Source organism: Phacochoerus africanus, chromosome X (genome assembly GCF_016906955.1).
Source record: "Phacochoerus africanus isolate WHEZ1 chromosome X, ROS_Pafr_v1, whole genome shotgun sequence".
NCBI classification, from domain to species: Eukaryota; Metazoa; Chordata; class Mammalia; order Artiodactyla; family Suidae; genus Phacochoerus; species Phacochoerus africanus.
In genome coordinates, this window is record NC_062560.1 from 23,432,315 (window position 1) to 23,450,624 (window position 18,310).

The following is an 18,310-nucleotide window of genomic DNA, read 5'->3' on the forward strand; positions in this document are numbered from 1 at the left end:
CTGTTAATAACGTCCAGGGACAACACGACTTTTTCCTTTGAAAAAATGCTTCCCACCCCCCCACCCCCAGTCAGGTAACAGCTTTTCTTCTCCCCGCCCCCCAGCCAGGATGCCACTGTCACTTAAATACAGATGCAGTTGCTCCAGGGGGAACTGGGTGTTTGAAAATACCATTTTAGGCCCCATTTAAGACCCCCTTCATTTAGACACACTCACTTTTGTGTATACACATACACACATGCTCACGTACACATTTTTCCCTCTAAAGGCAAGTCGAACTAACTCACGTATAATTTCTTTCCCTCTAATATCAGCCCCTTTTCCATTCTAGTAAGATCTCTGCACTCAAGACGATAGGAAAGAGAGAAGTGCAGGTGCCTTGTCTCTTGGTATTATAAATCAGAAGCAATAATATAAGTGTTTGCCCCAGTGGAGGGGGAGGGATGGTAAAAGAAGGAATGAAAAGGGTGTGTGTGGGGGCGGGGGATCTGGCTGGGGCCAATACTTAGTGACTTTAGCCTAAGACTGACTCTCAAGTCTCGAAACCTTCCCATTAGTGATCGCTCTTCCTAATTCATCTACTTTGTTTCTTCCTCGCACAAACCTAAGCTGGACTCCCTAACTAACCTGCCGCAGTCCGGGCCATGGGTAGCTGGTGACTTAGGGGCAGCTTCTGAAAATACTGCCAGCTGCTCCCTTCTTGCCTTGCCTTTCAGGGCCCATTCCAGATCTGGCCAGCCTGTCCGAAAATGTAGCAAATTAGCTTACCCCCTTCCCCTCATTCTTGCCACAGAGGCCGGACGGGCTCGCTCACCCCTCACCCCAAGATGCTGTGGGGGTGGCCCTGGGAAAGCAGGTGGTGGGGCATGCCTGCCTGGGCCTGATAGGGGACAGCCGTGCCCCTTGTCACAGGGTCTCTCCGGACTCCCCTGGGCTCCTCACAGCCTCCTCCAGGGTGGAAGAGGTTTGCTTAAGGTTGGGGGGGTCAGCCGCTCCCAGCATTGTGACTGCGTTCCCAGATATTGGGGCCAAATTGGGTTGCCATTCATTAATAATGCTCACAATAAGATTAAATCATTCTGGAAAATCTCATAAAATCCCCCTAAGTACGCTCCAGTGGCTCTTTCCAATCCCCATCATTCAGCACTTGGGGAGGTTTGGAAGGAGAAGAAAATTGGTTTCTTTGCTTTTAATGCTGCTTTGAAAAGATACTCAGAGTTTGTCATGCGTGACATGTCACATGTTTAATGTGGACTTGCTGGAAGTCAGGGGGTCTTTAGCGTGTGATATTTATGGGGAATATTAAGTGCAGAATGAGGTCCCTCCAGCTGGGGAAAGTTGAAAGAATAGGAGGCCCAGGACCGGGCTTGTTTGCGGCATCAGAATGACATAGGATTAAGAGTTTGTAAAACAAGGCGAGGGGTTCTCATTGGCCAGTAATAAATGTAATCCTTGGAGGTAATTTCACGCAATTTGCTTCTGCTCCATGGAAGGGTCAAATGAGAAAAAATGACTTAAAAAAGAGTTCATTAACAGGAAGAATGGTACTGTTTCTCGTATACCATCCAACTGGCAGCCTGGAGGGGGGAAAAAAGCCCTACCTAGACAAAAAGCCAAAATCGACAGAAAATTGATATTGACCACGGGGGGGGGGGGGGGGAGAAAAAAAAAAAGCCTTTTTCTTCGCTCTTCTGCACTCCCCGGTCTCCACCCCAAACTCCTGAGTACCCCAGCCTACCCCAGAAAATCGGCCTTCACCCCAGGAGATGTGGAGTCTGGAGGCTTGAGACACTCAGATCTCGGGGGATGTCCTAGAAAGTTCCCGCCGGACCTGGCAACCCAGAGAAAGGAGAGCGTGGCGCAGCGGAGGTCGTTGACGCCTATTCCCCCGAGGCGTCGGGCCCCTGCTTGCGCGCGCCGCCCGCCCTCCTGAGTCCGAGGCCGGGGCGCGGTGGCGGTGAGAGCCACCCTACGGCCGAGGTCCGAGGAGCCCCCCTCGGCCGGTGCGCCCTCTCCAAGGTGTCCGGCGGGCGAGGGTGGGGGGAGGGCTGCGGCTTTCCACCGGGCGGGTGAGCCGAGGACGCCTGGGCCGGAGCGCGGCAGCTGCCGAGCGCGTCGCCCACCCCCGAGTCGCCGCTGACCTCTGCCCGCCCCCGCACCTGCCCCTCGGCCGCGCACGCTTGCGCCGGAGGCCGCGAGGGAAGCAGCCCTCCCTTCTCCGGGGCGCAGCCTGAAAGCGCGCGCGGAGCCCGGCGAGCCCGGCCCGGAGATGCGCCCGCGCCCCCTGCCGCGACCGACTGGCCCGCGGCCTGGCGGGGCGGCGGCACCGGCTCCCAGAGTCGCGCTAGTCACGCCGCGGCGCGCCTCCCCGCCTCGCTCCTGCCCCTCTCCCCAAAGGTCCGGCGCGCTAATTACTGCAAATTGAAACTAATTAAGCTTCTCTTCCCTTTCCCATCACCCTGGGAGCGTTGGCGAGACCCGGCCCCCGCGGGCGGGCTTACACCGAGCGGTCACCCGAGGGGCGCAGGCAGGACCCGAGGGAGGGAGAAGCTACCGTCGCCGGAGCGGGTAGGGGGTGCGCCCAGGGGGTTGCAGATTGCGCATCTGTTTGGGTCTCCTCGCGAAAACCTGAGTTGTTTAGATTTTTTTTTTTTTTTAAGTATATACCTTTCCCAATGCCTGGATAAGTGATGTAATGACATTTGTCGAGTTAAGATCTGCCACTTGGATACCCCTCGCTGCCTTTCCATCACTGTTCTCTCTCTCTCTCTCTCTCTCTTCTCTCTCTCTCTCACACACACACACACACACACACCCTTCTCCCCGCGCGTGTACCGTGGAGCCCGCCCCCTCGGAAGCCAGCGCCTGGGCTCCTCGCTCTTGCCATTACCTGTCATCAAGGACTGTGCACTTCCTACGAACAGTTTCTATCGCCGCCATCCGAGCCAAGGTTCCCGCTCGCTTCAAATATCCGTCCTCACCATCGACAACGCCTAAGGTACACCCACCCACCCTGGAGCGCACCCCACCTCTGGGGCCCAGGCCCCCGGGGCTCCCTCTGCGGCACGACTAGGGAGAGCCTTAGTGTGTGTGTGTGTGTGTGGAAAGCACCGCGGCAGCAATCTTAACCTTCGTAGGAAACCTGGATTCGGTGAGGGTCAGATTCAAACCTAGGGCCTCTGTCAGGAAAACACAGATAAATCCAGGAGATGCTGGGGAGCAGGAGCCCACCCTGCCCCCGCCCTCTGGGGGGCCCCTTTCTACTGTCCCCCTCGGCGCCTGTTAGAGAGTATTCACACTTCCTTTTGTTAAACATATAACTTTTTTTTTTTATTTTGAGCGTGACACTTCTCCACTAGATAGCAAGGAAAAGTGATAACAATTACACATTACACAAAAGTACTGTACCATTGCTTTTATCTTGAAGGTTTCAGAAGCATCTACAGTTAATAAGTTAAATAAAGGGCTTGAGTACATAAATATTTGTCTAGGAACCCTACCGTATCTACAACACAGTAAGAATCTACAGAAGGACAAACTTTTACCATACCACGCTGAGTGCAATTGCGTTATAACATTTCAAATATACAAAGCTCTGTTCTTTTTTTTTAATAACAATGGTATGTACAGAATCAATAATCACAGTTTGGTGACTTCAACAGTCCATATTCTAGCAGAGTATTTCCCTTTGGTTTGATATAAAAACCTTGGTTGGTGTATGATAAAGAAGAGAACAAGAACAAGACGCCCCTTTCCGTTAAGTGCACTGTTAGCTATCTTACAGATTCGCATTCGCTTCCCCAGCCTTGGGCTCTCTCCGGAGCACACGCTGGGGGGAATCAACTTAGAGCGCCAAAATCCTATTAAAAAAAAAAAAAAGAAAGAAAAAGAAAAGAAAGCTAAGTGGGGTGTCAGGAGGGAGAGAGGTTGGACTTTTAAAATTTTTAACTTCAATACCAGGCGTCTTAAGGAGAAAACCTCCCCGATATTTTCAGTAAAGTAAGAACAGGAGAGTGGACTTCGAGTTGGATCGAGGTTGGCAGGGACAGGGGCAGGGGCGTGTGGACGGCCAGCCGAGGAGGTGCCACGTCCGGTAGTGCCAAGGGCTGCCTTGCCCGCGTCCAGGCTGCTGCAAAGGCGGCCGCGCTCTCTCAGTGCCGTCTCGGGAGTGTGCTGGTCCTCTGTTTCCATTTGGTCTTGAGTGGTGCTGAGTGAGGTGACCTTTCGGGTCGCGCCCGGGGCGCGAAGTGGAGGGCAGCCTTTAGCACACCTCCTTGCCCGTGCTGGTGCCCGGCAGGATGTTGAGCTGCGTGAGCTGCGCCGCGTGCTCCTTGGCCTTGAGCCTCAGCGCGGCTATGCTGGAGGCGCGTCTGTCTGCGGCCGCCGTGGCAGGGTCGGCCAGCGCGCCCGACGCCACCGCGCCCTCCACGGCCGGCGTGGGCTGTCTCAGGAGCGCGGCCGCGGTCGACGCGCTGGTCAGGGGGGCCATGGTGGAAAAGAGCCTGCAGGGAGAGCAAACAGCGTGGTCACCGCCCCAGCCCCAGAGGCTGCGCGCGGCGCCTCGGGCAGCCTTTCCCGCTACCTCTCCCCTGCGGAGCAGAGGGCACAAAAGGGCGCCGCTGCCGCCGCCGCCGCCGCCACGGCGGGCTGCTGGGGAGTAGCTGGGCGCGGGGTAGGAGGGGGAGGCTGGGGCGCTCCAACAGGGTTTACTAGAGCAGGGACCCAACAAAGGGGGAGGGGGCAGGAAGACCAAGGGGCCAGATATTCCTGAAGTCCACAGTCGGGGCAGAGTGAGGCCTCGTGTCCCAAAACCCCCACCGCCCAACTACGTGGATTCTGTGCTTTCGCTTAAGCAGGGGATGTAGTCTCAGACCAGGGGCTTCGCTTGCCTGTAATACTATTTGCCAGGGGAAAAAAAAGAGGCGAGACAAAGAGAAAAAAGAGAGACCGGATTCGTGGGATCAAAACTGATCCAGACCTGTGCTGCACTTGGTACTCCCTAGGGCGCCTTCCCAGCCCGGCCAGGGGCTCCTTTCACCCTGGAAAAGCTGGTCTTGTTTGCCGGTCTGGTCTTCTAGCCACCGGCCCGGACCGGGCCAAAGACCATTGGGGGGGGGGCGCGTCCGCCAGTTGATTTCCGCTCACCAGGCGGCTCTGACCTGCCAGCGGTCCCACGCCCGAGTGTGGCGACACTCCCCCCACCCGTCTTCGCCTTCCCTGCGCCCTTGCCTCTTGTCCCAGAGAGCCCCCACTCGGGACCCGTGAACCCGGTTCGCGCGGCGCCGGGTGAAGCCCAAGCCTGGGACTCCAGTCCTCGCCACCGCCTCCAGGACGCGCCTGGATTCCTCCACCGGGCGCCTTTGCATTGCACTGTGGACCTGCAGCTGAGCAGATCCTTCGGACCCGCGCACACACACCGCCCCTACATCCGCCGCTTCCCCCCAGGGTTTTGGGTACCGGCCCCTGTAAGACCAACTCAAGGCTTCCACTTGGGCTCGGTTCTCTTAAGCCCACCCTCCACCTCTTGCACTACCCGCACCACAACCCTCTTCCAGCCTCTCCAAATCTCGAAGCCCGGTTCTCTAGTCTTGGTTTGCCAGCTTTTTTACAAGTCACTTGAGAGGAGGGAAAAGGAGGGGGTGTTGGGTGATGGATATAGGCCTTTAATTTTTTTCCCCAGAAACAAATAAAATGTGGCCTGGAGGGGGCGTAACATGCCTTGGTTTCACTAGGTAAACTGAGTCACTATACCTCAGTGTACTTTCTGTTTATTAGTTTGTTACAAAAAGACTAATTTCGCTTTGAGTCTTTTTTGAAAATTTTCTCCAAGATGATTTTTGGTTAAGTGGCTGCACAGTTGGATCAATCTATTATTTCTTTGTTCTCCCCAAAAGAGATCATTGAAGCTGCATTGAATTTTATTTTCACTGCACTTTCCAACTTAATACATCTCTCCTTTGTTTCTTTGTCTGTGTGATTATACAGACTTTTAATTTCATCATTCGATGTTCATTTAAAGAAAAGGAGTTATAACATATGATGAACTGTTTCTTTTATCTCTTTGTCTTGGGCCTCTGTGGGTGTCAGGGCTTGCACATATTGGGGGTATGGCTGGCTGCAGGTCAGCTGAATGACAAGGAAGATAAGAGTCTGGAGGAAAAGAAATTTTTGCACCCAGAAGGCCGTGGCTCCGGGACTCTTGTGGGGACCAGAGCTGTGTTCCTCTGACTGCCAGGCTTTGGGGCATGAGGAAGGACTTTTGCAAAACTTGAAAAGTCACCCCTGGTTCCTGTGGCCTATACCTGTACCCACTTATTCATACCGTCTATGGCCTGAACTGCTGCTGCCTGCAAATGGTACTTTTACGGCTTTCATTGAACACTCCCAATTTCCACAGTTGATGCTATTGCCTCAGTCCCAAGTCATTCCCTTTGAGATCCACACTGTTTAAGGCAAACTTAGAGATTGTTTTCTTTGGCTAAATCTCTGAGGTAAAGCCAGAGAGGAAAGATGTGTGTAGTCCCTGACCGTCTCCGGCCTGCTCCCTGGACCCCAGCCTGTGTGTATATGAGAGACAGACTCCCCGAGGCCGCGTGTTACCTGCCGAACGCAGGGCTGATGAAGGCCGGGTGCCGGAACACGGCGGCTCCGAGGAAAGTGCTCAGGCCCAGCGGGGCCCCGCTGGGCGGCAGGCTGGCCGAGCCCGGAGGCGGAGGTAGACTCGGAAAGGCGGCGGCGGCGGCTGCGGCGGCGGCGGTCCAGGCCGAGTCGAGCGCAGGGTGGTGCGGGGGGAAGGGGCTGGCGTCCAGGTACGGGCTGAGCGGGTGGGTGGCAGAGAGCGGCCCGGGGAAAGGCAGCCCCGGGGGATGGGTCTGCGCGCCCGCCTTCTCCCGCTTGCGCCACTTGGCCCGACGGTTCTGAAACCAGACCTGCAAAGTAGAGAGAGAGGCTGGGGTTGGCGCACGGCCTCCGGGCTCTGGGCTCTGGGCTCTGGGCTCTGGGCCTGGGGCCCAGCGGGCACTCCGGCACGTCCACGCCTCTTCCCACCCACCCACCCCCGCTCCCCGCGCCCCATCCCGCACCGCCCAGGGCCTTCCCTCCTTTCCACTGGGGCCCCAACCCAGCTCTGGCCTCAGTTTATTCAAGGACGGGGCTGGGGCCAGAGAGGCGGTAAAAGGGCCCCCAAACTTAAAGCCAGCAGGAAACACAGGGCAAGCGAACTCTTTACAGTGGCTACTTCAACTAGCCTAGTTCCTTTCCAAGTTTAAGAAAAGTGGTTTGGTGTGTTTAATGGTGAGGAAACCAAGGTTTAAATGTCTGTGCCGCTGTGTGCTGTGTCTTTAAGACTTAAACCTCTCTAAGCCTCAGTTTTCTAATCTGTACAATGGGGATAATAAAACTTGACTCTTAAGGCTGTGATGAGGAATGAGTTAAATAAAGCATGGGGAAACTGGCAGCCACCAGAAGAAGAATGCACATCAGCTTTCTCCTGCAAGTCAGCTATTTTCACCCATTTCATGTTTACCCAAGAGCTGACACAATCCTTGCTCTGTGTTGAAAAGAGAATCGGGGAGGTGGTTCATTGAATCTTTCTAGAAATATTTTTTGAACATTTTCGAGCACTACTCTGAGTTCTGGGGCTTGAGGAGAGCTGGGAAGGAGGGAGGAAATACCTGTGGTAATTAGCAAACAGGCAGACACGTTAGGGGGTCAGTTCTCCTTGAAATGAAGTGTGGGGGACACAGCCTGCTATCTGCAATGGCTCTAGGCAGGGCTGGGTTTCACCTAGGAAGGCCCTGACTGCGTGGACCAGGTACGCAGCAATACCTGGGCACAGAAAAACCGGAGTGCTCGATACCTGTAGACTGTGTACATCTTCAGAGCTAACAGGTCCTTTATTTCTTTATTTCTTCTGGGGATGTGGTTTAAATCGCTCATGTGAAATGAGACAGCTCTAGGCTTGGGGGAGGTTTTTAGCACAAGGTATCTTCCTAATTGTTAATAGAAAGCAGTTTTAGTAGAGACCGTTACCTGAAATGTGGCAGCTACCATAGTCTAAAAATAACTCCCAGGAGCATGAAATTATTTTTATGTGACCTGCTCATCACACCCACAGCTGGGAAGCTATGCGCCTTCTCCCTTGAAGGCATTAATATTTTTAGGGCTGGGTTTATGCCGGCACACAAGTCTAGAAATTAAGAATGAACTCCAGGGCTATACAGTTATATTAAAATACAATGTAAATTATCCCAGGGGAATATGTTTAAAAAAATTTTAAGACATCTCTGCTTTTCAAATATACACACTGGGGGCGGTCGTGACTAGCACCCCTATCTGGACTTGGTCTGACTTCTAGGGCAAGACAAATGGAGAATCCAAGCTGGTCGATGACTTAAAATTTTGCGGAAAGGGGGCCCGCTTGTAACATTCCACAGCCTTCAAATAACCTATTGGAGCCCTGCAGAAACACTCCAGTGTGGAAATTCAGAGACTTGAAAAAGCAAGACTAGATGAGACCAGGCTGGGTGGGCAGCTTTTGTGTATCCAAATCTGTCTAGACGAGAATATCCGCCACTCCTTGATGGCAGTGAAAGGAGTAAAGGCGGGGACAGTGGAGGCAGAATGCCCTCAAAGAACGTGGAAACCTTTTACAGACGATCAGCTCTGCCGGCTCAACTGCAATTATCAAGATGTCCCCCTGCAATTCCTCATTATTGAATTAATACCTCGGAGGCCCCCCAAAGGTAAACGAAAGGACTCTAATAATTCATATTCACTTAATTACATCTTCTCCAGTGAATAGGGAGAGAGGAGAAGGGGAGGGGGCGCTCTCTTTCTTTTTAAAAGTTATTTAACTTTCCCACGACTCGTTCCCCTGAGCTGAAAATGCGGAGTTGCTGTCACATCTCTGTTTGACAATGGAGAAATGTGTCAACAGAAAGGAGGGGACAGGCCTCATCATTAGCCCTCTAATGCAAGAAGCTGTTGTGTATTAAATGAGCCATATGGAATTTATTGTGCTTTATCAGCGCTTGATTTTGACTGTAAAGTGATTCACTCAGCTCCTAACCCAGGGACATCTGTTTTCTGTTGGCCATTGGGGCTGCCCAGTGTTGATCGTCTCTTTGGTTATGAGGCCTGGGTTCGGAAATGCACTCTGGTATGGGGCTGCAAACACCTTTAATAGCATTGCACTCACTCCCTATTAGATCAATGTGGGCTCATTGCTATAAAAAATGGGAAATCAAATAGCATTAGCCAGCTCCTTGTGCGGGCGGAGGGGAAATCAAACAGCATTTTGCCTTCAAATGGCCCTGTTTGTTCTAGCACTAAGTGGGCTTTTATGAAGCCCGATTGGAGACTTAATCGCAGCCAAATACCTGCTTGGAGCTGAGCGGATTTGTCTAACAACCAAATCCATGCTCCATCCCATTATTCCAATCAGGAGAAGTCAGTTCACAGATTGTTTCCTACAGGGGCGGTGGCCCTGGGGGGCTTCCGAACTATAGTCTCGGGGACCCTGAAACCCCTCTTCTGATCCTGGACTCCTTCCGCAAGGCTCCCGAGCCCAGAACCCTTCCCCTTCAACCTCCCAGGTCTTCACATTTTAATCTCGTTTTGTGTGTGAGTGTTTGGGTCTATCTTTCTAGTTCTGCTTCTCTTCATTTTAGGTAGGGGGGGTCTCTCAACAACTCCCCAGTCCATCAACCCATCTCTCCCCGGCTCTCCCCCCCAACCCACCACCCCTCCCTTCCTCCCTCTCTGCTGTGCAGCTCACCTGGACCCGGGCTTCAGTCAAGTCCAGCCTCATGGCCAGTTCCTCCCTATAAGAAAGCAACACACAGGCAGGAGGTCACTGCAGGCTCCAGCAAGCCCCTTGTCAGCCACCTTTCCCTGGCTGGCAGCCTCCTCCATTCGGATCTCACCCCAGACACATGGGCATCACCATCCCTTGGCCACTGGAGTGCCTGCTATTTGACTGAAAACATAAAAACACAGCACAGCGCCAGAAATAGGGTCTTATCTATTATAGTGTATTATATGCAAGAGTGACAGGGGTGGCTTCTTGAGTCTCTAAGTCCATAAAGTCAGATTCTCACTCTCTCTAGCCAGAGCTAGACAAGAAACACACACACACACACACACACACACACAGAGCTTATACCCTGTTTTGTCCTAATAGTAAATGGGAGAACTCAGCACTTGACTACAAAACACTTCTTTCAGCCACTTGGTTTCTCTCTGCCTTCTTTAAAAAATGTTTTCTCCTCTCCTCTTCCTGTCTCTTCTCTCTCCCTCTGTCTCTCTCCAGCTCTCAGTCTCTCCCTCCATCTCTCCCCCCCTTCCTCCCTCCCTCACCCTCTTAGGTCACACTCCCCGTTACCCTCTGGAGATATGTTAAGCTTGTTAAGAGTTCAGTGGGGTAATTTTTCGATTAAACAAAATTCTGTGCACCTCCTGACTCCAGTGCCCACTACAAACCCTGCCCATCTCAGAGGAAGTCAATTTAACTGAAACCCTACCCCGTTATTGCAGTTATTACTGCGACAATTAAGGCAAATAGGAAACCATTAAGATGCTGTAAAACGGCTTACGACCTGTTTACCGAAAATATGAGCGCGCCGGAGAATAATTGGCTCTCTGCTCGTTAATATGAAAGAGCGGGGGCTGCACCAGCCTGGGACCCGGGTCTGCACTGCTGGCAGTCCCCCGGGTTCACACCTGAAACTTCAGGACTCAGGGAAAAGCGGTCCCGTGAGCGCTTCCCCCGCTGCCTCCTGCTGCAGTGAACGTCAGCAAATCTAAAACCCTAAAACCCCACTCCTGGCTGGCTCCGGGGCGGGAGCCAAGGGGCTCTAACTAACCCCCTGGGTCAGAAAGAGGTGGGCATGGGGTGCCGAAGAGGAGCTGCCCCTCTTCGTGTACTTTGGTTCCCCTGAAGAACCTAAAAAAAAGGGCAGACCTGGGTGCCAAGCGACCCCACCTGATTTTCTCCTTTTGAATTACATGTGTGTGATAAATGCGAAAAAAGCAGGTCCGCCAGGTAGCTATTTGATAGCACATAGTTATTTTAAAATTTATCTTCTTTTAAAAAAATAATGAGGGAACTGCATGATACAGGGGAGACCCAAGTTTAGCGCAGGATGATCAAGTTTGGTGCCTTGGCCCCATATGCAGTCTACTCTTTTCCGTTTCTTCTTAGGAGGCAGCTTGGCAATTAATTGCTAGACCAACTGCTCTAGAGAGCTGGCTCAGGCCTCCTGAGCGCTAAGCGATTTCTCCTCCGGTTCAAGGGGGCGGGCAGCTTTCCGCTACTAAAATGCACATTGAAAAGCTGCACACGTCCCCTGCGAAGGCGCTGCTGGAGCTTGACAAGCCCGACGCCAGGCAGATACCTATCCCTTTCTCTCCCTCTCTGTTGGGGGAAGTTTGCCCTACCTCTGGCTCCTCGCGGGAGCCAGACCTTAGCCTTGGGCTGGGAGAGGAAGGCCCCCAGCAGGGCCTGAGCCCCAGGCAGGATGAATAAGCCCGTGCCCAGGGGTCCAGTCTTCTCACAGGCACATCTTTCACCCCAAAACCTGGGCGAGTGGGAAGTGGAGGCGGAATACCCGGGTTGGACACCCACCAGTCCAAAGAGAAAAATTCCCCCAGCTGTTCCATCTGCCGCCTGCCAGGCTCCCAGCAATCAGTGCCCGCCCCTGGGAACCCGCGTACATTAAACCGACACTGGGTTGAATGTGTTTGGAGGGAGAGCGGACAGCGATGATTCTGGTTGGTGCCCCCACTGTTGTGCAGATACCAGTACCAAACACTGCCCAGTTTTGACTTCCTCGGGTTATTTCAGGAGTCCTCAAACGACAGAACTTGGATCTTTTTCACGGCTTCTCCGCAGGCACGGGCTCCAGCTCCACTGCGAACCAAGTAACTGATACCCACCAGGCTCCCGGGGCATCAGGCGGGGGTGGCGAGCGCACCACACAGCGGCCAAAAATAGCCGCTGCTTAGCTCTGGCAGCGAGGTCTGGCAGCGCTTCCTGAGCCTGGCCTGAGACCTGGCTGGGACCGCAGCGCTCCGGGGGCCCGGGTGGGTGCGCTGGGGAGCGCAAATCTCCAAGGTGGCGCGTTCGGGCGCCCTTTAGAGAGGCCCGTGTCTTTTTCTCTAACTAAAACTTGTCATTTGACAAAAATAAAATGGAAAGGCCTCGGGAAGGTAACAGAAAAAATCGTCCCCGTCTAAACGTAAAGTCCGGAGTAGGGGGGTTGGGAGGGAGTGCTTTTTGGTGAACAGGGGTGGGTGCCTTTGGGAGGGCGCCCCTGGGTTGGGTCCAGGAGCAAAGTCCCTGCCCCGAGGCCAGGGCCCCTGCCCCACCGCCTTCCCTCTCCCGGGCCCATTCGCACCCTCCAGCCTCTGGCGCCGTGACCACCGACCACCCCTCGCGCGTACCTGGTGAAGACATCTGGGTAGTGCGTCTTCTGGAAGGCCCGCTCCAGTTCCTCCAGCTGGTAGCTGGTGAAAGTGGTGCGGTAGCGCCGCTGTTTGCGCTTCAGCAGCCCCTCCTCCGAGTCGCTGCCCGCAGACAGGCACACGCTGTCCTCGCCGTCCTTGCCCTCGGCGTCCTCTGGGTGCAGCAGCAGCTCCTCCTTGGGTGACAGCTCCCCGCCCTCCGTGGCCACGGCGGCTGCGGAGGCGGCGGCCACCGCGCCGGTGGCGGCCACGGCGCAGCGCCGGGGCTCCTTGAGCAGCGCTCGAGCGTCGTCCTCCAGCATCTCCTCCTCGTCGTCTTCCAGCAGCTCCTCTTCCTCGTCCTCGTCTTCTTCGTCCTCCAGCAACTCCTCCTCGTCGTCCTCGGCCCCCGTGCCGCTACTCCCCGCCGGGGCACCTCCGGGGCCGCCGGCCGCGCCGAGGCGCTCGTCCGGGTGCGCGGCGCCCCCCGGGCCGCCCAGCTCGTCCAGGGCGGGCGGTGGCGGCACGAAGGGCGCCCCGTTCTCACGGTACGACTTGCTGCGGCTGATGCTCACCTGCGGCGCCTGGCTGATCTTGAGCGTGTCCCAGGCCGCGGCGGCCGCTGCCGCGGCGGCCACGGCGGCCCCGGAGCCGTCCGGCCGCTCCCCCGGCCGCGAGGTCGGCGGCGGCGGCGGCGGCGGGGCCTCCCCCCGCGGACCCGCCGTGGCCGTGGCCGCTGCGGCCGCCGCGGCAGCCGCTGCCGCCGCCGCCGCCGCGGCGCCCTGGAGGAGGCGGCCCCCGCCCGGGCCGTACAGGCGCCGCAGCTTGGGCGGCAGGTGCAGCTCTGCCTCGAACGGGGCGCTGCTGCCCTTGGGGGAGCCTGCGGGCAAGGGAGAGCGGTCAGCGCGCTGGCCGGCCGAGCGTCCCCGCCAAGTCGCCGCCCAGGCAGGCCTGCCGCCGCTCCCTCGGCGCCTAGGCCTCCCCGCGCGCGGCAACCCAGCCACCCAGCCACCCACCCCATGGCCACCAGACGCCCTTCTCCTCCTTCCCTACCTTCCTTGCTTTTCTTTTCCTTTACATCTTCCTCTCTCTCCTTCCCTTTCTAGGCTTTCCTTCTTATTTCTTCCCTCCTCCTTTCCTCTCCTTCCACTAGTCCTTTTAGTTCCTGTCTTCCTTTACCCCTTCCTCTCCTCGCCCTTCCTTTAATTTTTTTTCTTCCTCTCTCCCCGTCTCTCCCGTTCTTTCCCCATCTTTCTCCTCTCCATCTCCTCCCTTTCTCTTCTTGTGCGCTCCACAACCCTACTTCCTTCCCTCTTTCTTCCTCTCTTTTTCTTTCGATTGCACTCTCACATTTTTTACTTCCCATTTCGGAGTGGTGGTGGGGAATCTGAAAACATTCAACAACTTTTAAAAAATCACCACCCTGAAAAGTTTGCGCACGACCTGTGCCCTCGGCTCTGCCACGCGGGCGGGGGTTGACGAGGGGGCGCTGCCGGGCACGGGACCCCGGCAGGGGTTGGGGGAGCGGCCCAGTGGCCCTGAGTCCAGGCCTTGCCCCAACAGCCCCTAGCAGGAGGGGCCGGAGGCTCCTCGCCCAGAAAAATCGTCCTGGCGAAAATGGGCTTGGAAAGGCCTGGGTGGGGGCAGAAGGGGTGCAATAGGCACAGGCCGCTCCTTCCCCTCGAGGAAGCGCCTGGCAGAGGTGCCACTGCAGGCTAAAAAAAGAAAAGGAAAAAGTCAGTTTTATTTTAAAGGACCCCTTCTCCGCTGTCTGCTCCTGTCTTCCAAGTGGCGCTGCCGCTGGACCGCTGGTTTACGGATTGGAAAAGAAATCAACAATTCTTTCCCTGTGCGACACCTCTGCAGCCAGCTCAAGGCGAAACTTGAGTGTAACAGGTTCGGGGCAAAACGACAGTTGTTCTGGAATTTTTAATTTTAGGGAAAAAAAGAGCTTTGAAACACCTCAACTCTATTTTTAAAAAAAAAATTAACAAAGCAGAGAAAAAAATAGCACCCAGAAGCCGCACATTTCATACACTTCAAATACAGTAAGTAAGGAGCATTTGGGGACTCCCAGGGAGATGGTTTCTGCAAAGCTTGGGTTTAAAAGGTCACAAGTAATCTACGATTATAAAAAGAAGAAAAAAGCAGAACACCGCGTGTAAAGAAATCGTCCAAAGAGGAAAGGCCAAGGCTCACTCTGCCTGGAGTTCCCATTCACAGCTCTTGCGGCTCTTGTCTTCACCAAGTTGTGGTTACAAGGGCCCACCTGGCACCTGCTGTTTCTGACCTGCCGCCCCTCTTCAGAGCACCCTCAAGGCCACCAAAGGGCGCACTTAAACGACCTAAGGACCAACGCCGAGAACCTAAGGGCCCCTGAAGCGAAGCTTGGTCTCTGCTTTTTCTGGAAGCAGAGAGGGAGGGAGAGACAGCCCCTTGGCGAGATATTTACCGCTCTTGGAGGCACCAGGCCTCAGAGTTGTTCCTCTTCCCTCCCTCTCGAGTCGGACAACCGCGGGCCCCCGGCCCCCAGACATCACACATCCAAACCAGTGCCCAGAACCCTTTCCAGGTGCCTCGCGAGCGCAGCCTTACCTTGCACGGCCTTTTCCTGGTCGGCGCGGCTGGCCAGCGGGGCGGGCAAGCTCTGCGCAGCTCCCAGAAGCCGCATTTTGCACGGGCTTCTCCGGCCCAGGATGCTGTCGATGCAGTAAGAGGAGAGCAAAGTTGGAGATTTACTTTTGCACTCGGGCCTCTCGGAGCAGCCCTCCTCCTGGTACTGATTGCTCATGGCTGGGGTTTTTTCCCCCGGGCGCAGAGAAGCGGGCCGCTGGCTGCCTTTCGGGGCGGGTGGGATGTATGGGTGTGTGTTGGGGGGTGAAGTTAGATAGCTGGTTATAATAGATATTATTGCGATCCCTGTGCCTCTCTGCCTCGCTCGGTCGCTGGCTGCCGGCTCCCGCCCTGCCCGCGGCCGGAGCTCGCCTTCTCCGCGCTCAGGACAAGCAGTAACAAGTGTAGTGAGCCGCGGGCACGGAGCTCTGGAGTCTCTCTCCTCCACGTGCTGAGAGGCGCCTTCTGATTGGCTCTCGCCAGAGGCCGGGCTGCGCCGGGCTGTGGGCTCCGCGCAAAGCCCGGACTGGATTCGGGAAAGGCCGGCGGTGGAGGGGGGGGGCAACAGGCACTCGCCCAAGCCAATTTTCTTTTTCTTTTTTGTTTTTAACTTAATAACTTTCTCGCTTCTCCATCCTGTTCCCGTAGCTCCTCCTTTAACCCGTCAGGGCTAGCCCTAAGCTCCAGCTTATTCGGATGTCAGGCCTGTGGGTGCCTCTTGGGCAACGTGCGCCCCTTCCACCAGCCGGAGGACCTCGCTCCCGTGGAGGCAAGGCCTTTGAGGCTGGGATCGCCGTGGCGCCGACTTGGCCGTTTTCAGAGGCGCTCCCAGGACAGCGCCTTGACCTCAGTGGTCCTCAATCGCCATTCTCTTTAGGCCAGAGGGCCTCGGAGGTGCCGGGGTGAGGGCCGCCAGCAAACATCTGCCGTTTGGGGCGTCCACTTTTCTCTTGCGGCCCAACGCATTGAGCTGTTAGTCTTCACCCTGAGCCCAGCGGTTGCTCTCTGGTTAGTAGCGTCTCTCAACCTCTCTCACCTTCGTCTTCAACTCTGGGAAAAGTCCCCTTAAAGACAAAGCCCTGCCAAAGGCGGGCGGCCTTCCCTAAAGCATCTACAGGGCAGAAAGGGACAGGCGAGTGCGTGTCGGCTGTGAGCGGGGGAGGCTGGGGACAGGTCTGGGAGTCTCCCCCTTCTCTCCGGACTCGCTTGCCTCTTCTGCCCACAAGTTCGCCCCTGTGGGTTAGGCCATCACCCCGAGGCTGGACACTCTCAGATCGCGCGCAGGGAGCAGAACCTACCCCGAGCCCTGAGCTCTCCTGGGTGGGAGGGACGCAGGTTTGCCTTCAACCGAGTCTCAGCGCCTAAAATTCTGAACGCTCCTGGCCTGGAGGGCCCCCACCCCCACCCCGGCAAAGGCCAAAGAGCAAACCTGAAAAAGAGCGCAGTTTCTCCCCAAACAGCTTGCTGCGCGTCCAGCGCTGAGAACCGAGACCCAACTCGGACTGAAGTTGGGACAAGCCTGGACGAGTGGCTAGCACGAACGCCCTCCTTGACTGGGTGCAGGGCCCGAGGGACAGCCAGGGGCCTCGATGCTGGCACGGTGGGGGCGAGGGTGGTGGGTGGGAGAGGGGCCGGGGAGGGGGAATCCACGCCGGGTTTTCCTCTCTCAACCCCTTCAATGTGTCAAAGAGAAACGCGTTTTACAAAGGATTATACTTGAATCACTTACAGTCAGTATTTAAAAATACAAGGATGCATAACTGAGATTTTTTTTTTCAGCCATAAACATCTGCATAACTCTTGGATGCTCGTGGGTGGGTGGCAGACAGATCGGGCTGGCTTGGCAGGAGCTTTCAAGACAAAACTGGAGCGGGATGAAGGGTTAGGAACAGGCACATTAATAATGTTAATACTAATGCTGATATTATTACTATTAACGCCTAGAGGGAAAGGTTATCTCTGGGTCTGCCTCGGTCTCTCTCTGGTTTTTGGTTTGAGTCTCACCAGTTTTTCCTGTACTTGGATAATGGGACTGGGGGGCCAAGGAGAAGCCAAGCTGTCTCTGACATTTGGTTTTCTTTTAAGCCCTCTCTGCGGTTCCAAGGCACCTGGGATCTTCTCCCTTTCTTGTATTCTTCCTTTTCCATCCTCACCCACAGTTCTGTGTTTTTATACTACTCTGTTCAGCTTGAAACTAACCTTCTGCTCGCCGATTCCCTCCCCCTTCCCTCCCCGGCCCAGAGAGCCCACTCCCCGCGTTCGGGTCTCGGAGAGGCGGAGAGACGCGTCGGTCTCCTCCGAGCCGGCCTCCAGCCGCGGACCCTCGCGGGCGTCCGGGCGGCTGATCGCTAGGAGAGACGGAGGCACTTTTCCCTCCCCAGAGGGCCCGGCGTCGGAAATCCACAAGACCCGGCTGCGGGTGGCTCCGTGACTTCAGAGTCACACTCCTGCACACGCAGGGAGTGGGCTGAAAATGAGTCCAAAGAAGATCGTGTTAAACAAAAAAAGACACAAACGCACAAATCATTTCTGAGAGTCTAACGGGGTTTCAACTCTCTCGGTGGAAGATTTCTTTGCTTCCGTCCCCCTCCTCCCCCTTCTGCAGCTGTTCTGCTTTTTTTAAAAAAGAAGTCGGACTTTCTGCTGGGGTGTATTCTAATTTTAATCATCCACTGCAAAAGGGGAGGTTAACATAGAATTTCTGATTCTGACTTAATGACCCCTGGAATTAAATCTAATTCTATTAATGGAATATAATGCCTTTCTTTGGGAAACCTGGTGAAAACTATCTTTACTTGTTATTTTTATCTTGTTTATTTTTGGTATTTTCTATCAATCTCCCCAAGTGAGGACGCTATTGGGAAGGCGCATCCATTCACTTCAGGGAGAAGGGCCCAACCCAGCTCCCTTTACAGCCAGCAGCCCTGAAATGATCTTTGTCACAATTCAACACCCAACTTCAGTCTCTACAATTGGCTCTTGCCATCCCTGAAAGATTAAATTAAAAAAAAAAAAAAACCAGAAACAGAAAACTTTTCTAACACAGCCGTGGGGAGACAATCTGCTGCCCTCTCCAGTGTCTGATCAGAAGATAGGCTGAAGATATATGTATGTTATCCTAACATGTTATTTTAAAAACCAAAATGATGCCTCTAGTATCAAAGAAGAATCTAGTTGATTTGTTGAGTAGGTAGACTTTTCCGGATTGGGCTGTAGGACTATGTATAAAAGAACTTTTAGTTTAGCCAATTAA

General features: G+C 54.9%; 1 protein-coding gene across 1 annotated transcript; it reads right to left on the minus strand.

The window, feature by feature from the left end:
• Positions 1–3,303: 3,303 nt before the first annotated feature.
• ARX (aristaless related homeobox) lies at positions 3,304–15,589 on the minus strand. The gene is made up of 5 exons (XM_047765395.1): positions 15,040–15,589; positions 12,445–13,324; positions 9,779–9,824; positions 6,601–6,929; positions 3,304–4,502 (listed from the first exon to the last, which is right to left on the minus strand). Exons 1-5 carry the CDS (start codon positions 15,233–15,235, stop codon positions 4,262–4,264), a joined length of 1,692 nt encoding a protein of 563 aa, XP_047621351.1. The 5' UTR covers positions 15,236–15,589; the 3' UTR covers positions 3,304–4,261.
• Positions 15,590–18,310: the final 2,721 nt, after the last annotated feature.